Source organism: Rhinolophus ferrumequinum, chromosome 25 (assembly GCF_004115265.2).
Source record: "Rhinolophus ferrumequinum isolate MPI-CBG mRhiFer1 chromosome 25, mRhiFer1_v1.p, whole genome shotgun sequence".
NCBI lineage: Eukaryota > Metazoa > Chordata > Mammalia > Chiroptera > Rhinolophidae > Rhinolophus > Rhinolophus ferrumequinum.
The window spans coordinates 4866333-4881214 of record NC_046308.1 but is presented as its reverse complement, the minus strand read 5'-3'; the positions used below and the strand labels follow the sequence as shown (position 1 = coordinate 4881214).

At 40.3% G+C, this 14882-nt stretch overlaps 1 protein-coding gene across 2 annotated transcripts; it reads left to right on the top strand.

Annotated features, from left to right (window-relative positions):
* Positions 1–3541: 3541 nt before the first annotated feature.
* On the top strand, positions 3542–14715 carry DENR (density regulated re-initiation and release factor). 2 transcript variants are annotated; one of them, XM_033098476.1, is made up of 8 exons: positions 3542–3716; positions 4511–4625; positions 8443–8462; positions 9156–9240; positions 11537–11620; positions 13214–13330; positions 14179–14318; positions 14425–14715. In XM_033098476.1, exons 2-8 carry the CDS (start codon positions 4520–4522, stop codon positions 14467–14469), a joined length of 597 nt encoding a protein of 198 aa, XP_032954367.1. In that variant the 5' UTR covers positions 3542–3716; positions 4511–4519; the 3' UTR covers positions 14470–14715. The 2 variants fall into 2 exon arrangements, with proteins under 2 accessions (XP_032954367.1, XP_032954366.1); XM_033098475.1 differs by lacking the exon at positions 3542–3716 and adding an exon at positions 3756–3872.
* Positions 14716–14882: the final 167 nt, after the last annotated feature.

The window sequence follows — 14882 nt, the reverse complement described above, 5'->3', positions numbered from 1 at the left end:
GGTCTCACCTTTGCCCCCTTCCTTCAGGCATGCTTTGCTTGACGACAGGTTTTCCTTTTGTGTTAAAGGAAATATCTGACTTTCTGGTAGTGTTGTTTAGGAATGCATTCTGTAGTATCGTAGAAAAGCCAACGAATGGCATTGGCTTAAACAGATGGGGGGTGTTTGTGTTTCACAACAAGAAGCCCCAGGAAGCAGGCAGGCAAGAGCTGATACGGTGATTCAACAGTGATATCAGGAACACAGGCTATTTATACATTTCTAGTCCATAATCCTTAGCAGATGTATCTTTATTCTCAGGCTAGCCACTCCTGTTGCAAGATGGATGTATCAACCTCCCGGCTTTGTTCATGATCCAATCAGAAAGAAGAGAGAGTGGTCAAGGCTTTTTCTAAAAAATGCAAGGCCTTGCCTTTGTATGTGAGAAGTGTTAAATGATAATTTTTTTTAAAGAATAAAAGCATGACTCTTATCCAATTATAAAATAAACGTGTGTCAAAGATTTTATTTCACTTGTTAATTAATAAGGGAATCAATAAGATATTAAAAACAATTCAAAGGAGAACTTTAAAACACACACACATACAAAGATATAGGCATACATAGGCAATCAGGAATGCTGAAATGAAGTTACAAATAGAAAACTAGTCAACAGAATGATACTTAATTGCAGCTCCTCCAGATACAATTCATTTGCATTTCTATGGACAAGACCCAGTTGCATTACTATTGGTTTTCTACAACTTGCAAAATCGTAAAATAACCCAGAGACAATGAAAGATGGAGATGACACCAAAAAGAATGCCAGCTAGGACACCCAGTATTTTTTGTCCATTTAAAAATCTTTCAGTGTTTCCCGACGGAAGAGATGCCCTCCTCAGCATCTATCTGAATCTCATTGACCAGAACTGTGTCACTTAGCCACCTTTGGTGCAAAGGATGCTGGGAAATTCAGTATCTTTAACTAGACTCCTACTATGTCAAGTAAAATAGGATTCTGTTGGTAAAGGAAGTCTGCCTCTCCTACACACCTACTTGCTGTGTCAAGGCCAGTAGTTTATTTAATCACTTTTAGCACATGTTAAGTATGAAGTTGGCTGTAGTGGACGTCTGGTTTTGTTACGTTAGTACCACTCCCTCTTCTGGTCATAGTGCCTCAAATTTCCTTTGGGATGTGCCCTACCTGGCTCTCCAAACCCAGCTCCAAAAGGGACACTCAACTCAGGGCTTGTCTAGTTACGGTGATTGATTTAGGAATGGACATGACTGGAGCCAGGCCAATCAAACTCAATATTTGGACATACATTGGAACAAAACTGATACTGAAAAACAGTAATACCTAAGTCTGAAAGATACTCGATCCATTTCCTGACAATGCTTGACACACACGTGGATTCTGTATCCTTTGCAATAATTCCACTGCCTCTCAAAGAGTCTGTGGATTCCTGGTAGAAACCATTGCGATATTTCTTTATTTAACAAGTTGTTCCTCTTTTTAGTACCTAAGAGCTGGCAGACTAGGCTGCTAGGAAATGCAAATCTGGGTTTGAATGGCAGCAGTGTCGGGCAGAGTCGACCCAGAAAACGGAACCCCATCTAAGTATGTAAAGTAGAGGAGAATTTCATTCGGGGGATTGGTGACTCAGGGAATGGAACTGTTGAAAAGCTACACAGAGGTGGCTGAGGCAACTCAGAGATTAGCCATCAAGAAGCCATCACCACCTCTGGGCTAGAGACTAGACCCAGGAAGGGGGCTGTGTTACAGGAGCCCAGGATCTGGGATCCTCAACCAATGCAGAGAGAGAACCAGCTACTGCCAGAGATGGGACTCTGGGGGGGGGGGGTAGGGTGGGGTGGGGAGGAGTGGATGAGGAGGAGGCTGCTCCCATTGGCCGAACCTAGCTGGAAGCTGGGGAGCAAGGAAGCCTGGGAATACAATCCTTAGGGATCAGCACCCCCTTCCCTACAAAGCAAAGCAGGGAAAGGGTGAGGACTGGAAGTTGAAGACGTTGTCTGTCATGCAGGACTGGCCACTTCTCACAGGCCACCTCTCCATACTCATCACAGCTAAGGTGCCATTGACTGTGAGATGCACCCTTATTTTTTGCACCATCGAGAAAGAAAAACACTGCCAATTAAACTTTGACACAATGCTAAGACTCCATCCATTGCAATGCATCTTGTTATGAGAGATGTTAGAAAGTGCATCTTAAGATCAGTAAAAAGATGCTATTAGCTGTGTGATCTTATGCATATGCGGACTTAATTCATTTCCACCTTTGAGCTTCGATTTTACCATCTGGGAACTAGAGACAATAATACCTGCTTGATGGGCTTTTTATGAGGATTAAATCAGCTAGCATGTCCAAGACTATTTAGTGAGGGCACAGACTTTGTCTCTTGTTCTCTGTATCCCCAGTGCCTGGAGCGTAATGGGAACCCAAGCAAGTTTTGTGGAATGAATGCCCCCCGGACCTGTATACCCAAAACAACAGGTCCTTGGCACATAGGGGGAGGTGGGTGTCAATAACTGGAAGCTATTATTGGAAGTGGAAGCTGTTATTATTGGAATCAAACACGCTTGGGAACAAGATCTTCTTTTTCACTAATGTCATGTAGAATTGACTCTTGCGAGAAGGGGGAAACTCCTCTTTTATTTAAGAAAGATACCAGAGTGGAGGCCACAGTGGCTGGTGGAAAAGATTATGCCAGATGGCTTCGTCAACGCCCAAATAACTTCTGAGCAAACAATTGAAGGGTGGCGGTGGCGGCGGCGGCGGCGGCGAATGAAGTCGGCAGGGAAGGAGGGGAATGAGGTGGAGGATAAAGCAAAATAGAAAGAACAGCCGCCACCATCTACAAAACCCTTGTCTGTCCTGATCTTTCCCTTCATCCTTCTAGCTCTGCAAGTGTTGCCGTGTTATTTCCATTTCAAAAATGGGACTCGGGCTGAGTATGGATATGAAGGGTTTTTCCCAAAATGAAACAACTAGATGGAAGCAAAGCTAAGACACCGTCTACCAGGCTTCAGCCTCCTGGGGGAAAGCCTGAGATGAGAGAGATGAATTCCAATTTACATCACGTACAAGGACAGGTAAACACGAGGAAGGCGATGAAAACAGTCGCGAGGGCAGTGAGATGGGGAGCAACGAGAAATATTTAAACAGCGTTGGTATTATCTTTTCAAGGATAATTGTGCCAATGTAGGGAACGAGGTTAAAATGAAACCAAACGCCTTTTTCCAGCTGCCATCTCCCCGCGAAGGGGCTGACTTATCCAACAAGAAGGAGGTTAAGGCAGGACTCCGGGAGGCACCCCGGCGCGAAGTTCCCTAGCTCCTTAACAGGAAGTCATTGTGGATTTCGACGCGCAGCTCCGCGTTTCCAACCAGCCTCCCCTTCCGCGCGCCGACCAACCACCTAGCTTCTCCGACGGGGAACGAGCACCGCCTACCGGCCGTCAGCCTCTCGGCTGCTTGGCCCCGCCCCCGGGCGAAACGCGCCTGCTCCCCAATTCCTCTCCGCCCTTCAGGCTTCTCGCGACAGCCACCCAGCGGGGGCCTGAATCTCGCGATAAAGGCTCATTGTCTCGCGGGAGCGCGGCTGGCAGACGGGCTCTCGGGTGGCCCGAGCCAGAGAAGAGGAGTTGCATGTGTCGCTTCAGCTGGCAGTAGTGGCGGGAGCGGAGGCGGCGGCGGCGGCAGTGCGACCGCCTGGGTAACGACCCCTCGTGCTTCTCCCACTTCCGTGAAGCTTGTAGAGAGCGTGGGGAAGCTGAAGTGCTGCCCAGCGGAAGGGGGCCGGGCCGGGCGTCTCCACATCCCCGCCCACATGGGCCCCTCTGGTGGCCCCGGGATTGCCCCTTCGCCGCAGGTCTCTTCCCCTCCCACCTGGCCGTTCTTGTTGCCTCAGTGCTCTTACATTCTGCTCCTTTCCGGTTCTTCTGCCCCATTTTCTCTCCTTACAGTCTGGTCTCCCCGCCCCCTCCCACTCCCATCCCCTTTCCTGACTCCTCAGTGTCCCTCCCTTGGCTTTTAGCTGCCCCCACACCCTGCCTTCTGGCCACCTCCGGTGACCCACCCTTTCTTCGTAGGCCTTTCCAGCCTCTTCCAGCTGCTCTGTGGCCTTTTTCTCTGTTGCTGCAGTTTGCATCCATTTCTCCTCACCCCAGACTTTGCCCAGGTCTCCACCGAATTCACCCTCCCCGTCCTTTTTCCCCATTGCTTCCTCTTTCACTAGTGTCCCACCCCCACATTCTCCATGGCCCAGTTGCTAGGAGTCTCACTGACGATTGCTTCCCTGTAGACCTGTGGACCTGATAAATGGTGTGCCCAGAATTGCTCATATGTTGTGAATCCTAATGGCAACTTGTATCTTTCACTTAACAGCAGAAATGACACAGATTTAAGGTGGGGTATTTCAGGTGGAAGGAGGCAAGACTACACCTGAACACTGCTTCTCTGGAATCCTGGGCCAAAATTGTGACGATGTGTTATTTTCCTTGCCTACAGGTTTGTGAGATGGCTGCTGACATTTCTGAATCTGGTGGGCATGATTGCAAAGGAGACCTGAGGAGCAATACCAAATTAGATGCAGATTACCCACTTCGAGTTCTTTACTGTGGAGGCAAGTGTTGGAAGGCAGAAAATGGCTTTATGCTTATTGCTTATTTTTGTGCATTGTAAGAATAATTTCACATTTGGTCCTAGTAATCCTTTTTTCATCTGTCTTTGTCACTTGGTGAGTCCGTAATTTGGGAGTGGGGAGAATGATGAAGAGGAGGCATGGATTAACATTTTCCCGACCTGTGTGACTTGTGGTCTTGTTACTTGGCCTGGAGAAGCTTACAGTCCAGTTGGGATAGAGACATACAAATAGATTATTTCAGTGTTACTTGTTAGTCTGGCTATTAAAGAAGGGCCTCTTGGAAGATACTGGGTCTTAGGGAATGACAGGGAAGTGGGGAACAACATCCCAGATGAAGTGAACGGCAGTGCAAGGAAAAGCTTGGTACGCATCTGAAGATGTGAGCAGCCTTGTGTTAGTATATTGTATAGTACAGGGAGGGTGTCAGTAAAGTCAAGGATGATCAGGTTTGAGTGATGGGTGTGGTTGGACAGTCACGGGAAAGTGTTCTTGGTTTGATTAATAATATGTGTATTAGATTGAATCAGGATTTTTTTCCCTTTGAGTGTCCCCCGCCCCCATTTTCAATACAGAAATATTTGTGAATTGGAAATGGTCTAATTTTGTTAACATCTTGGAAAGTTTCAGAAAAATTTGCAGGTACAACACAGTAAAAGGGCCAGTAAATATGAATTTTTTTCAGCAAATAGTTTTGACCACTTATGTGCCTAGCAATGTTTTCTGAGGTGCTGGGGTCTCAGTAGTGAATAAGTCAGAAAAAGTTCTTGTTCTCGTGGACCTTACCTTCTGTGAGTGTAATAGAGACCTCATTTGGAGTTCAGGTACTCAAGGAGAGGTGATGTCACTGAAATTAAAAAAAAAAAAAATTGTATCAACTCATCATTGATTGAATATCTTTGATAGCATAATAAAATTAGTATCTCAGTAAGAGAGTAGGCAAGGGAACTTTTTGTAGGGTTGTTATGATATTGGTCTTACTTGGTTATATTGTTTGCCTTTGAAGCCGTGGACCACCAGGGTTTGTGTCTGACTTCATGTATCTGATTACCAGATACATGAAGTAGGGCGAGTTTCCAAATTTCACTAAGGGCTAGAGGCTTGTCTCTTAAGGTCTGTAAAATGAAGATGATGATTGCATCTGATTTAAAGATGATTTGTATAAAGCTTCTGGTACAGCAACTAACACAAGAGCATAGTACAATAAATGCCAACTAATTACTGTTACTATAAAGTATACTGGTTTACTATGGTTTATTCATCCTTGTTTATCAGATATAGTTAAGAGCTATTGTTCTTTGTACTCTGTTTCATTGAATCTAAGACTCCTTATTTTATAAGATGCCCCCGTTATTTTAGGTTCCACTAAGAAAGAAAAAATTGTCAGATTGATAATGCTATAATTATCATCCCTATGAAAATGAAGAATTAGAATTGGTGAAATACAGTATATGAAAACCATCTTGTTAATTGATTATGTCACTGCTAAGGTGTCTTTTGAACAACTGCACTAAATAATGCAATCCACCCCAGTGATAATGTGTGTTGACCAGAGGTCCCTAACCTTTTTGAGAAAGGCTTATTTTCATTTCTCTCCCTAGTTTGTATTGATATACCAGGCATGGGGACAGGGTTACTTTTTTCTCAAGGGGTATAAGGACTAGTTGTAGGAAAGTGCTTTGGGAATATTAAATGCTAAATTAAATGGTACTAACTGTAATGATGAATTTGGAGTTCAGGAAAAGGAGGGATTTTTATTCAGAGGGAAGTAGGGAAGTTTCCAAGGAAGTGAGAAACTTTAAGTAATAGGTGGAATTTGCAAGGAAAGGCGAAGGAATTCATAAGAACAAGATTTGGTATGGTAGCTTTATGTGCTGGCAAGATTTATTATGGTATCTTTTGGGGAGAGGGAAAAGAAAGGGCTGATTGGAGCAGAATGCTCCAGTGGAGTACAGTGAGAAACACAGGTAGCTATGATGGGGTCATTTCTGGGGTAGCATTTCGTCTTCAGTTTTGAGACTTCAAACTCAGAAGTTAGTCTGAGATTGAATCCTGGATCAGCCATTTATTCACTGTGTGACCTTGGTCAGTTCCCTCATTTATAAAATGGGTAACAGCAGAGACTACTTCAATATATATGCAATATAATGCAATATAATCCTCCCAAATGCTCCAGCTCCTAACACCGTCACACTGGGCATTAGGAATTCAGCACAGGAATTTTGAGGGACACACATTCAGACCATAGCAGGTTGCATGGATGATGATATTTTGTTCTCCATACGTTGTCACATCAGCAGGTATATAATGTCAGGTGGTTCCACTGTTAGTGATGTGAAGTTCGAAGGTGACTGCTAGATCTTTGCGTTGAAAAGCTATGGTTTACAAATAGTAAGTGATCTGTGGAGAGAACTTGATTTTAAAAGCGAGTCACAGTGAACTCGGAAGAATTGTCCACATTTTTTTATTGTATTAGAATTTTGCTGAACTGAATTTTATTTGAAATGGTATACAAAGTTTTATAGCTTTAGTTTTTACTGTAATGATATTTTACCTATAATTATATACTGAAAGTATGCCTGAATATCTGTACCTACTAGTATGTGAACTTGAACTGTGAGCGTTACAGAGCTCTAGTTAACCAGGAAGAGCTTTAGTAGAAAGAACTCTAAATTTGAAATAAAGAGATGCTAGATTCCAGTTTTCTTCTGCCACACACCACCTTTGTCACTGGATGAACTATTTAACCTTTTTTAGGGCTTCATCTATAAAATAGTGGTGACAGGGTGAGATTGTAGGTCACTGTCATCTGGCTGGCACATAGCTGTATTGCCTGTATATGCTGTGTAATCTAATTTAGTAATTAAGGGTTTAAGCTTCAGAAACAGACGAGGAGTCCAAATCTTGTTCTACTAACCAGATGTAAGTGGGTTACCTATTCTAAGTCTCACTTTTTTCGTCGTCAGAGATGGTAATTCGTAGCTTTTTAAGGTTGTGACGATTAAACATCATAATAATGGATGAAAAGCACAGCAAAGTGCCCAGCACATAACGTGTTCCTGGTAGATGGTAATTACTGTTACTAGTAATGGGGTACCACACTCCTTCTCCCAAATCTCAAGAGTATTGGGCACTGAACTACTCCATTCTTCACCTTAAAAGTAAAAACAAAAGAAGCAATTGACCCAATAGTAGAATTGTAGTTAAAATTGGGAAACCCTTTGAGTTCTTCTAGTCCCTTTGCCCATGCAGGCTGTACAATGACAAGATTGAACCAACGTTCCTTCTAGCTTTACAGTTTCATGATTGTATGTAGGATAATACGAAAAAGAAAAGGAAAAGTATATTGCAAGGAAATGTGCTACTGAAGTTTATAAATGCGTTAGTATGAATAAAAAGTGGCTGTTCTGATAAAGCTATCAAAAGAAATAATCAGCTCCATTCAAGCTTTGCTGTATGGGGAATTGTTCCCATCTTAGCTTAGTATCAGACCCACTGAAGTGGTTATGGTAAAACCTTAAGATGTGCAAGATAGTATAATTGGATGTTCCATCAACCCAAGGAGATAGTCGTCTTTAGAGCAAAAAAAAAAAAAAAAGGGGTAATATTTCTGTTAACTATGTGCCTTTTACCTCAAAAACAGAGGGCACGATGGGTAGCATTTGAAAAGTAGTACAGAAAAGATATAGAGAAATAGTAGAAATGAAGCATTTTGTCAAATTTAAAATAAAAGTTAAGATAAGTGCTGTGTATATGTGTATTTACATTTTAAAATCTTTTTTTCTCTCCATTTCCTCAGTCTGTTCATTACCAACAGAGGTAAGTTCTTTTAAAATTCTTCTGTAACTTCTGCAGTTGAGGTCATTGATTTCAGAGCAAGCTTGAGAATATTTTTTCTTGCTTTTCATTTTTCTGTCATTTGATAGTAGATTTTCAACCTTTTCATATAGAACTTTGGTTTAGAATAATTTTATGGTATTTCAAATTGTTTTCTTTAGACTTTAAGTTTATGTGTATATCGCTTGCACTTGGCTGTACAGTTTGGATTTTTGCGTGGAACTCATGAGTAGTCAGCTAATAAAATGAGTAACCTTAACGCCAAAATTTTACGTCCAAGCACAGAAGAGAAAGCATAAGTTATGTGTAAGAGTTCTGTTAATAAGCTTTGAAGTCAGGCTTTGTGGGCACGTCATGAAAATAATGAAACACCTGTGTGCCCGGAGCAAGAAATAGATATGCTTGTTTTTGTCAGTTTGCTCCTTTTTCTAATGGCCCTTCTGTTTGATGGAGAGGAAGTAAGTTACTTTAGCGAGGAAGTGCCTAATTCTTTTTAATTTCTAACTTCTTATGGGGTGTTTCCTGGTTGAATATAGAGTTCCTGGGGATAAGATGTCAGTGGGAGTAGTTTTATCATTCTTTATGTAGCAAGTATATGGAATGATTTTAAATTAAATATATTGGTTGATTGAAAATGTTTTTTGTGACTCGGTTTGTTCTTTTTCTCCCCTCTAGTACTGTGAATATATGCCTGATGTTGCTAAATGTAGACAGTGGTTAGAGAAGAATTTTCCAAATGAGTTTGCAAAACTTACTGTAGGTATGAACATTTTTTTTCTTTCATCAAAGCTTGTATATCTGAAATAAATGCACATAAGGCATTATTTTAAAGAAAGATCTCCTTTAGTAGGATAATTACAGAATTATTTGTCTATATGAACTTTAAAACTATTTTAAGTTCTTCGGTTAAAATTTCTTATATAAAATCACACACTGCTTCATGTGTTGTCTCTTTCTGAGGCAGGATAGGTCAAAGTATCAATGTGCTTATATAAAGAAGAGTAAATAATTTAGAAAATACATTTTGAAATACATTTTCACTCATTCATTCAACAAATCATTTCTTGTGAGCTGTTTCAGATGCTGAGGATAAAGCAGTAAGCAAAAGATCTGTTTGGAAATTGTACTCTGGAAGGAAACACAAACAAAATAAGTAAAATAAGGGAAATAAAACAAGTATGTTAAATAGTGATTAATAGGGAATGAGGAGATAAGAATTACTGGGCAGGGAATTTGAAATATTAGGTAGTGGCCAGGAAAGATTTTGCTGAAAAGATGGCATTTGAACAAAGACCTGAAGGAAGTGAGCCCTTTGGAAATCTGGGAGAACATTATTCCAGGAGGCTAACACTGCCAGTGCAAAGGCCCTGAGGCAGGAGCTTCCCAGCATATTCAGGAAACAGCGAGGTAGCCTTTCTATTCTAAGCTTAACAGAGGAGGAGGAGAAGGGTAGGAGATGAAGTCAGAGAAGCAATGGAGGACCCTGTCTATAAGGCCACGTCTTGGCTTTTACGCTGAGTGAGAGGAGCTATTGGACGGGTTTGAGCAGAGGAGAGATGAGGTCTGACTTTGTTTCAACAGCATGTCTTTGGCTGCTGTGTTAAGAATAGACTGAAGAAGGGCATAGACAGCAAAGCAGGATGACCAGCGAGGAGGCTCCTGCAGTCACCTGTCCAGGTGATGACAGTGACCTGGAGCAGAAGGGTGGTGGAGGTGGTGAAAAGTGGTCAGATTCTATCTAGAACATTGAAGGTGGAGTTGACAGGGTTTTCTGCTGTATTGCACGTGGGATATGAGAAAAGGGCCATCTAGGCTCTTGGGCCAAGCAGCTAGAGTGGAGTTGTTGCCAGAGGTAAGGAACCTTGACTGCAGAGGAACAGATTTCCTCGATTTGTTCAAGTTGATGGCTTCTCTTACAAGATTGGTGAAAATGAAGGCATTCACAGGAGCAGGGAAAGCCTGGGCTGGCAGGCCTATCACATATACCCAGTTTATCCCACTGTTTGCTGCTTTGATTTCAGATTGTTTCCATGAGGCACAACCCTTGAAATTTGATAAGGTCTTTTGGGAGCGCAACTGCAGTCACTGTCAGTGGTTGAATGAGAACTGGTGTTACAGTCCTGTCTACATGGTGGCCCTGAGAATGCTGGGACTTGAGGAGGAGGAGGGGGTGGGAAGCTCTCATTCGGGACTAGACTTCCTAGTAACAAGATTACCGTATTTTGCTGTGTATAATGTGCACTGTTTTGCCCAAATTTGTGAGGGAAAATGATGCACGTTATAGCTGGGTAGTACTAATTCCATAGCTATATAAATGTTTTTTTTAATTCTTTTATTTATGCTTATGAGTTAAAAGTGTAACTCTAGAAAGCAATAATGATATCTGTATGCAAAATAATACCCTGGAATAACAAAATCACTTTTGTTGAATTTACGATGAACTTGTAGTGACGAAGAGTTCTTGGCCTTCTATGAGGTGTAAATGTAAATTTGTTATCGGTACGTAAAATTTCCTGTACTTTGTATCTGTTCTTGTGTTTTGTAATTATCTGTTACATAAAACTTCTTATACCATAATATGTTAAAAAAAATAAATGCTAAAATTCCTATATAATACAAAAAACAAGTACCTAAATGTAAACAAATAAAAATTTGAATTAAAAAGATTTTTTTCTCTGAAAGTTGGGCCAAAAATGTAAGTGCGCATTATGCATGGCAAAATACAGTAATATATTTAGATGCTCAACAATCCTGCAGTCCTGAGTGTTTTATGTTCCTTTCATGTGGCTGAAAGAAATCATAATCCTCACATATCCAAGACTTTGTTTTGTCTTCTGTCACCATACATTTACCATAATGACTTCAGAACTTGGTAAGAACATGACATTTTATAAAACAAATGATTACATTGCTAGTAATGTAATCATTTGTTTTATAAAATGTCATGCTCCCTAGTTGGTAAAATGCCTAATTTGTGTCTGAGGTTGCTCCAAGGTGATATTTTAACATTAGTGTGAAGTGATGTTAATGCTTTTGGATTTCGTTTTTACATCTAGAAAATTCACCCAAACAAGAAGCTGGAATTAGTGAGGGTCAAGGAACAGCAGGGGAAGAGGAAGAGAAGAAAAAACAAAAGAGAGGTGAGACCTAAATTCATGCTTTGATTTCACAGACCTACCTTCCTTCTGCCAGAGGAAGTGAGTAATGAAAGCATTCCCAAATAGAATGACATCTAGCTGTTAACTGTAATTCCACATGTGTATCACCCAGAGGGATAAGAATCATATTCTCAGCGTGGTTGGATGTGGTATGATTTGGGCTTTATCAGTAAATTAGACCTAAAGAAACATGCTTTGTTTGCCATATATATACATAAAAGGGAACCAGCCAAGTTGTTCATGATTTGAAAGTTTTGTTACCTTATTAAAATACCTATGTATTCTATTTAGAGTGAGGACATTTATATAAGATTGTATTTTCATTACCTCTGACAGTTGAGTTTGTTTTTTTCTACACAGCTGTTGTGTATGCCTGTCTTATCTCTCCTCCTAAAAGTAATTCCTGTCCCCTTGTTTTTCCTTCCTTAGTCTCTCCTGTGACTAAAATTAGCTTATAAATATTCTCAGGACTTTGCATCTAAAAAAAAATAATTCCCCAGGAGCCCATGCCTTTCTTTGCCTTATCCCCCAGCTTCCCTTCTTAGCCAGGCTTCTTTAATAAGAAGAGACTCACCATCCTCCTCGCTATTATGTCGTTCGCTGTTCACGTCACTGACCTGACTTTCACGCCACTGACCCTCCTCTAGAAAGGGCACCAATGGCTCTGTAATTGTTACATAATAGAGCGTTTGAGCAAGTTCCCTGCTTAAAGTGCTGTGCTTCTTGGTTTCTGTGACATTCTTCCTTTTTCATTCTATTACTACTCCTCAGTCTTCTGTGCAGAATTCTCTTCTCCCTTCTGTCCCTTAACAGTCTCCTCAGTGGCCTCTAACCTTACTCTTCACAGACCCACCTTCCTCACTGTAGAGTCATCTTGATAAAACATAAAGCTGGTTATTTCACTCCTACATAGTCATTCAATGGCTTATCTTTTTCTTCAATAGAAAATCAAATAACAAAGCTTGATGTACTAGTCCTTTAATGATTGATATATAATCTTTTGCTTTTCTGGCTTTATCTGCTGTATATATATCAGCTTCCTTCATCAAGGCAAGTGTAGTTCTCACACATAATGCTGCTTCTTGTCTCTGAACTTGTTCCCTTTTCTTGGAATGTGCTTTCTTAAACCTTTCTAGCCCTTTCTCCCTTCACCTTATTCTGCAAGAACTTAGATGCCACTCTGGCTAGGATCCCTCCTCTCCGTGAGAAGTAGAGGAAGTCATTCCTCTGCAAAGCTATGATAGTGCCATTTTCATGGATCCTAGTCTAGTGTATGTCAGGTTGCCGTAGTTAACTTTTTTCGTCTCCATTCACTAGACTTGAGAGTCTCTGGAGGGCAGGGATATGTTCTTTTCTGTTTATCTTTGTGTTCTCAGCTCTTAGCACATGCTTGGCACATAATAAATATTTATTGAATGAAGACTCATGCATGTGTTTATTAATTTTGGATTAGAAAAACTTCAGAAATTAATATTTGGTACTTTTGAAAATTACCAAATTTAAAGACAGTATTCTCTTAATTATTTATGTTAAAGGCAAAACATTTAATGCTGAGCTCTTTCTTAATAACTAAAGGTGGAAGGGGTCAAATAAAACAAAAAAAGAAGACTGTACCACAAAAGGTTACGATAGCCAAAATTCCTAGAGCGAAGAAGAAATACGTAACAAGAGTGTGTGGCCTTGCGACTTTCGGTGAGTTTAAGCTTAAGTATGTTTAAAAGGTGTGAACTATTTTCTCTCTCTCTCATTCTCTCCCTCTCACTCTCTTTTAATCTGGTATCATGAAAATTTCACAGGTTTATTTTTTGCTAAGGAGATACTGAAATTTTGTATTTATTACTATAGCTTCAGAATCAAATTTTGAAGAAATTTAAAAATCTTTTACAGAAGGGACTGGTTTAACTTTTTCCTTTCCAGAATTCCTGCTTGGGTACATTCTGTGTAGAATGAGGAGGGTTTCCTTTGAAACCTATCAGTGCTGCTCCTCTTTCTGCAGGCTTGGTGGCAAAGAATGGCCCACCCCCTCTGGGAATGACAGTAGAGAGTGAGGGAAGGTGGGTAGTGGAAGAGTGTCCTGCTTCAGAGCCCTTCCATTCCTGGAGGCCTTGAATAAATAGTGAAACTGTAAACCAAGGTCCCTTCATGTGACAACACAGACTGAAAAACAATCACTGGACCACAGTATAAATATTGGGTTTGTTTCTCTGCTGTAAATTATTCTTTTGTAAGAAGGGATAAACAAAAGAACTTCATTATACTTGAATGTGTGTTTGTAATGTTGGAATTAATGTGTTCCTGGAGTTTTTTTGGTTTTAATGTAGGAGTTAACGAATAATATGGATGATGCTATTTTTACGTACTGAGGCTTTATTTGACCTTGAAAATATAAGTTGAATTGTGAAGACCACTGCCTGTGGTAGTTTGTAATTGCTCTGAAAGGAATTATGAATTTAAAATGCAGATTAAATTTCAAAATGAAAAAATATCTTTGATGTACAATTCCAATGATAGTCTTGCTGTTTCTTTTTAAAAAATAACAGAAATTGATCTTAAAGAAGCACAAAGATTTTTTGCTCAAAAATTCTCCTGTGGTGCCTCAGTAACAGGGGAGGATGAAATCATCATTCAGGGAGACTTTACAGATGACATAATTGATGTCATTCAGGAAAAATGGCCAGAGGTGAGTATATGGAACATACGCATCTGTAGAAATAAGTTTTTAAAGCAAGTTGCTTCTGTATTTTTGGTACCACAACTCATGAAATGTGATTATTTGTGTTTTATAGGTAGATGATGATAGCATCGAAGACCTCGGTGAAGTAAAGAAGTGATTTTGAAAATTTGTCTGTATTTAATGGTCTGAACTGAGAGCTGATACGGCCAACGGGAGAGAGGCCTTTTGAAAAAAAATATATTTATCCTACAGTAAAACTGTAGACTACTCTCGCCCTTGGCATTTTCACTGTTCTGTACAAGGCTGCTTGTTTTTTTTATTGCCAAAGTCTAATGAACAGGGGAGACTGTCATGCTTATGCATGAAATAGAATTTAGTCAAATAAACATTTTTGGTCACTTGGTACTGACTTTTCTCTTTCTGTCTTTTTAACTTTTTATTTTTGGGAAAACACTGTAGACTTTTTGTGGAAAGCTTCTATGTTTTTTATTTTTAAATGGTCATGATTTAATCAAATTGTGATATAAAGCTGAGTAATATTTTAAAGAATTTGAATTTGGCTTCATCACC

Bases quoted from the DNA above. Each gene is read 5' to 3' on its own strand.
- DENR (XM_033098475.1), top strand. From the start codon at position 3,831: ATGGGCCCCTCTGGTGGCCCCGGGATTGCCCCTTCGCCGCAG. The intron at 8,463-9,155 runs GTAAGTTCTTTT...TCTCCCCTCTAG, and splicing joins TCTGTTCATTACCAACAGAG to TACTGTGAATATATGCCTGA. The intron at 13,331-14,178 runs GTGAGTTTAAGC...AAAAAATAACAG, and splicing joins GTGTGGCCTTGCGACTTTCG to AAATTGATCTTAAAGAAGCA.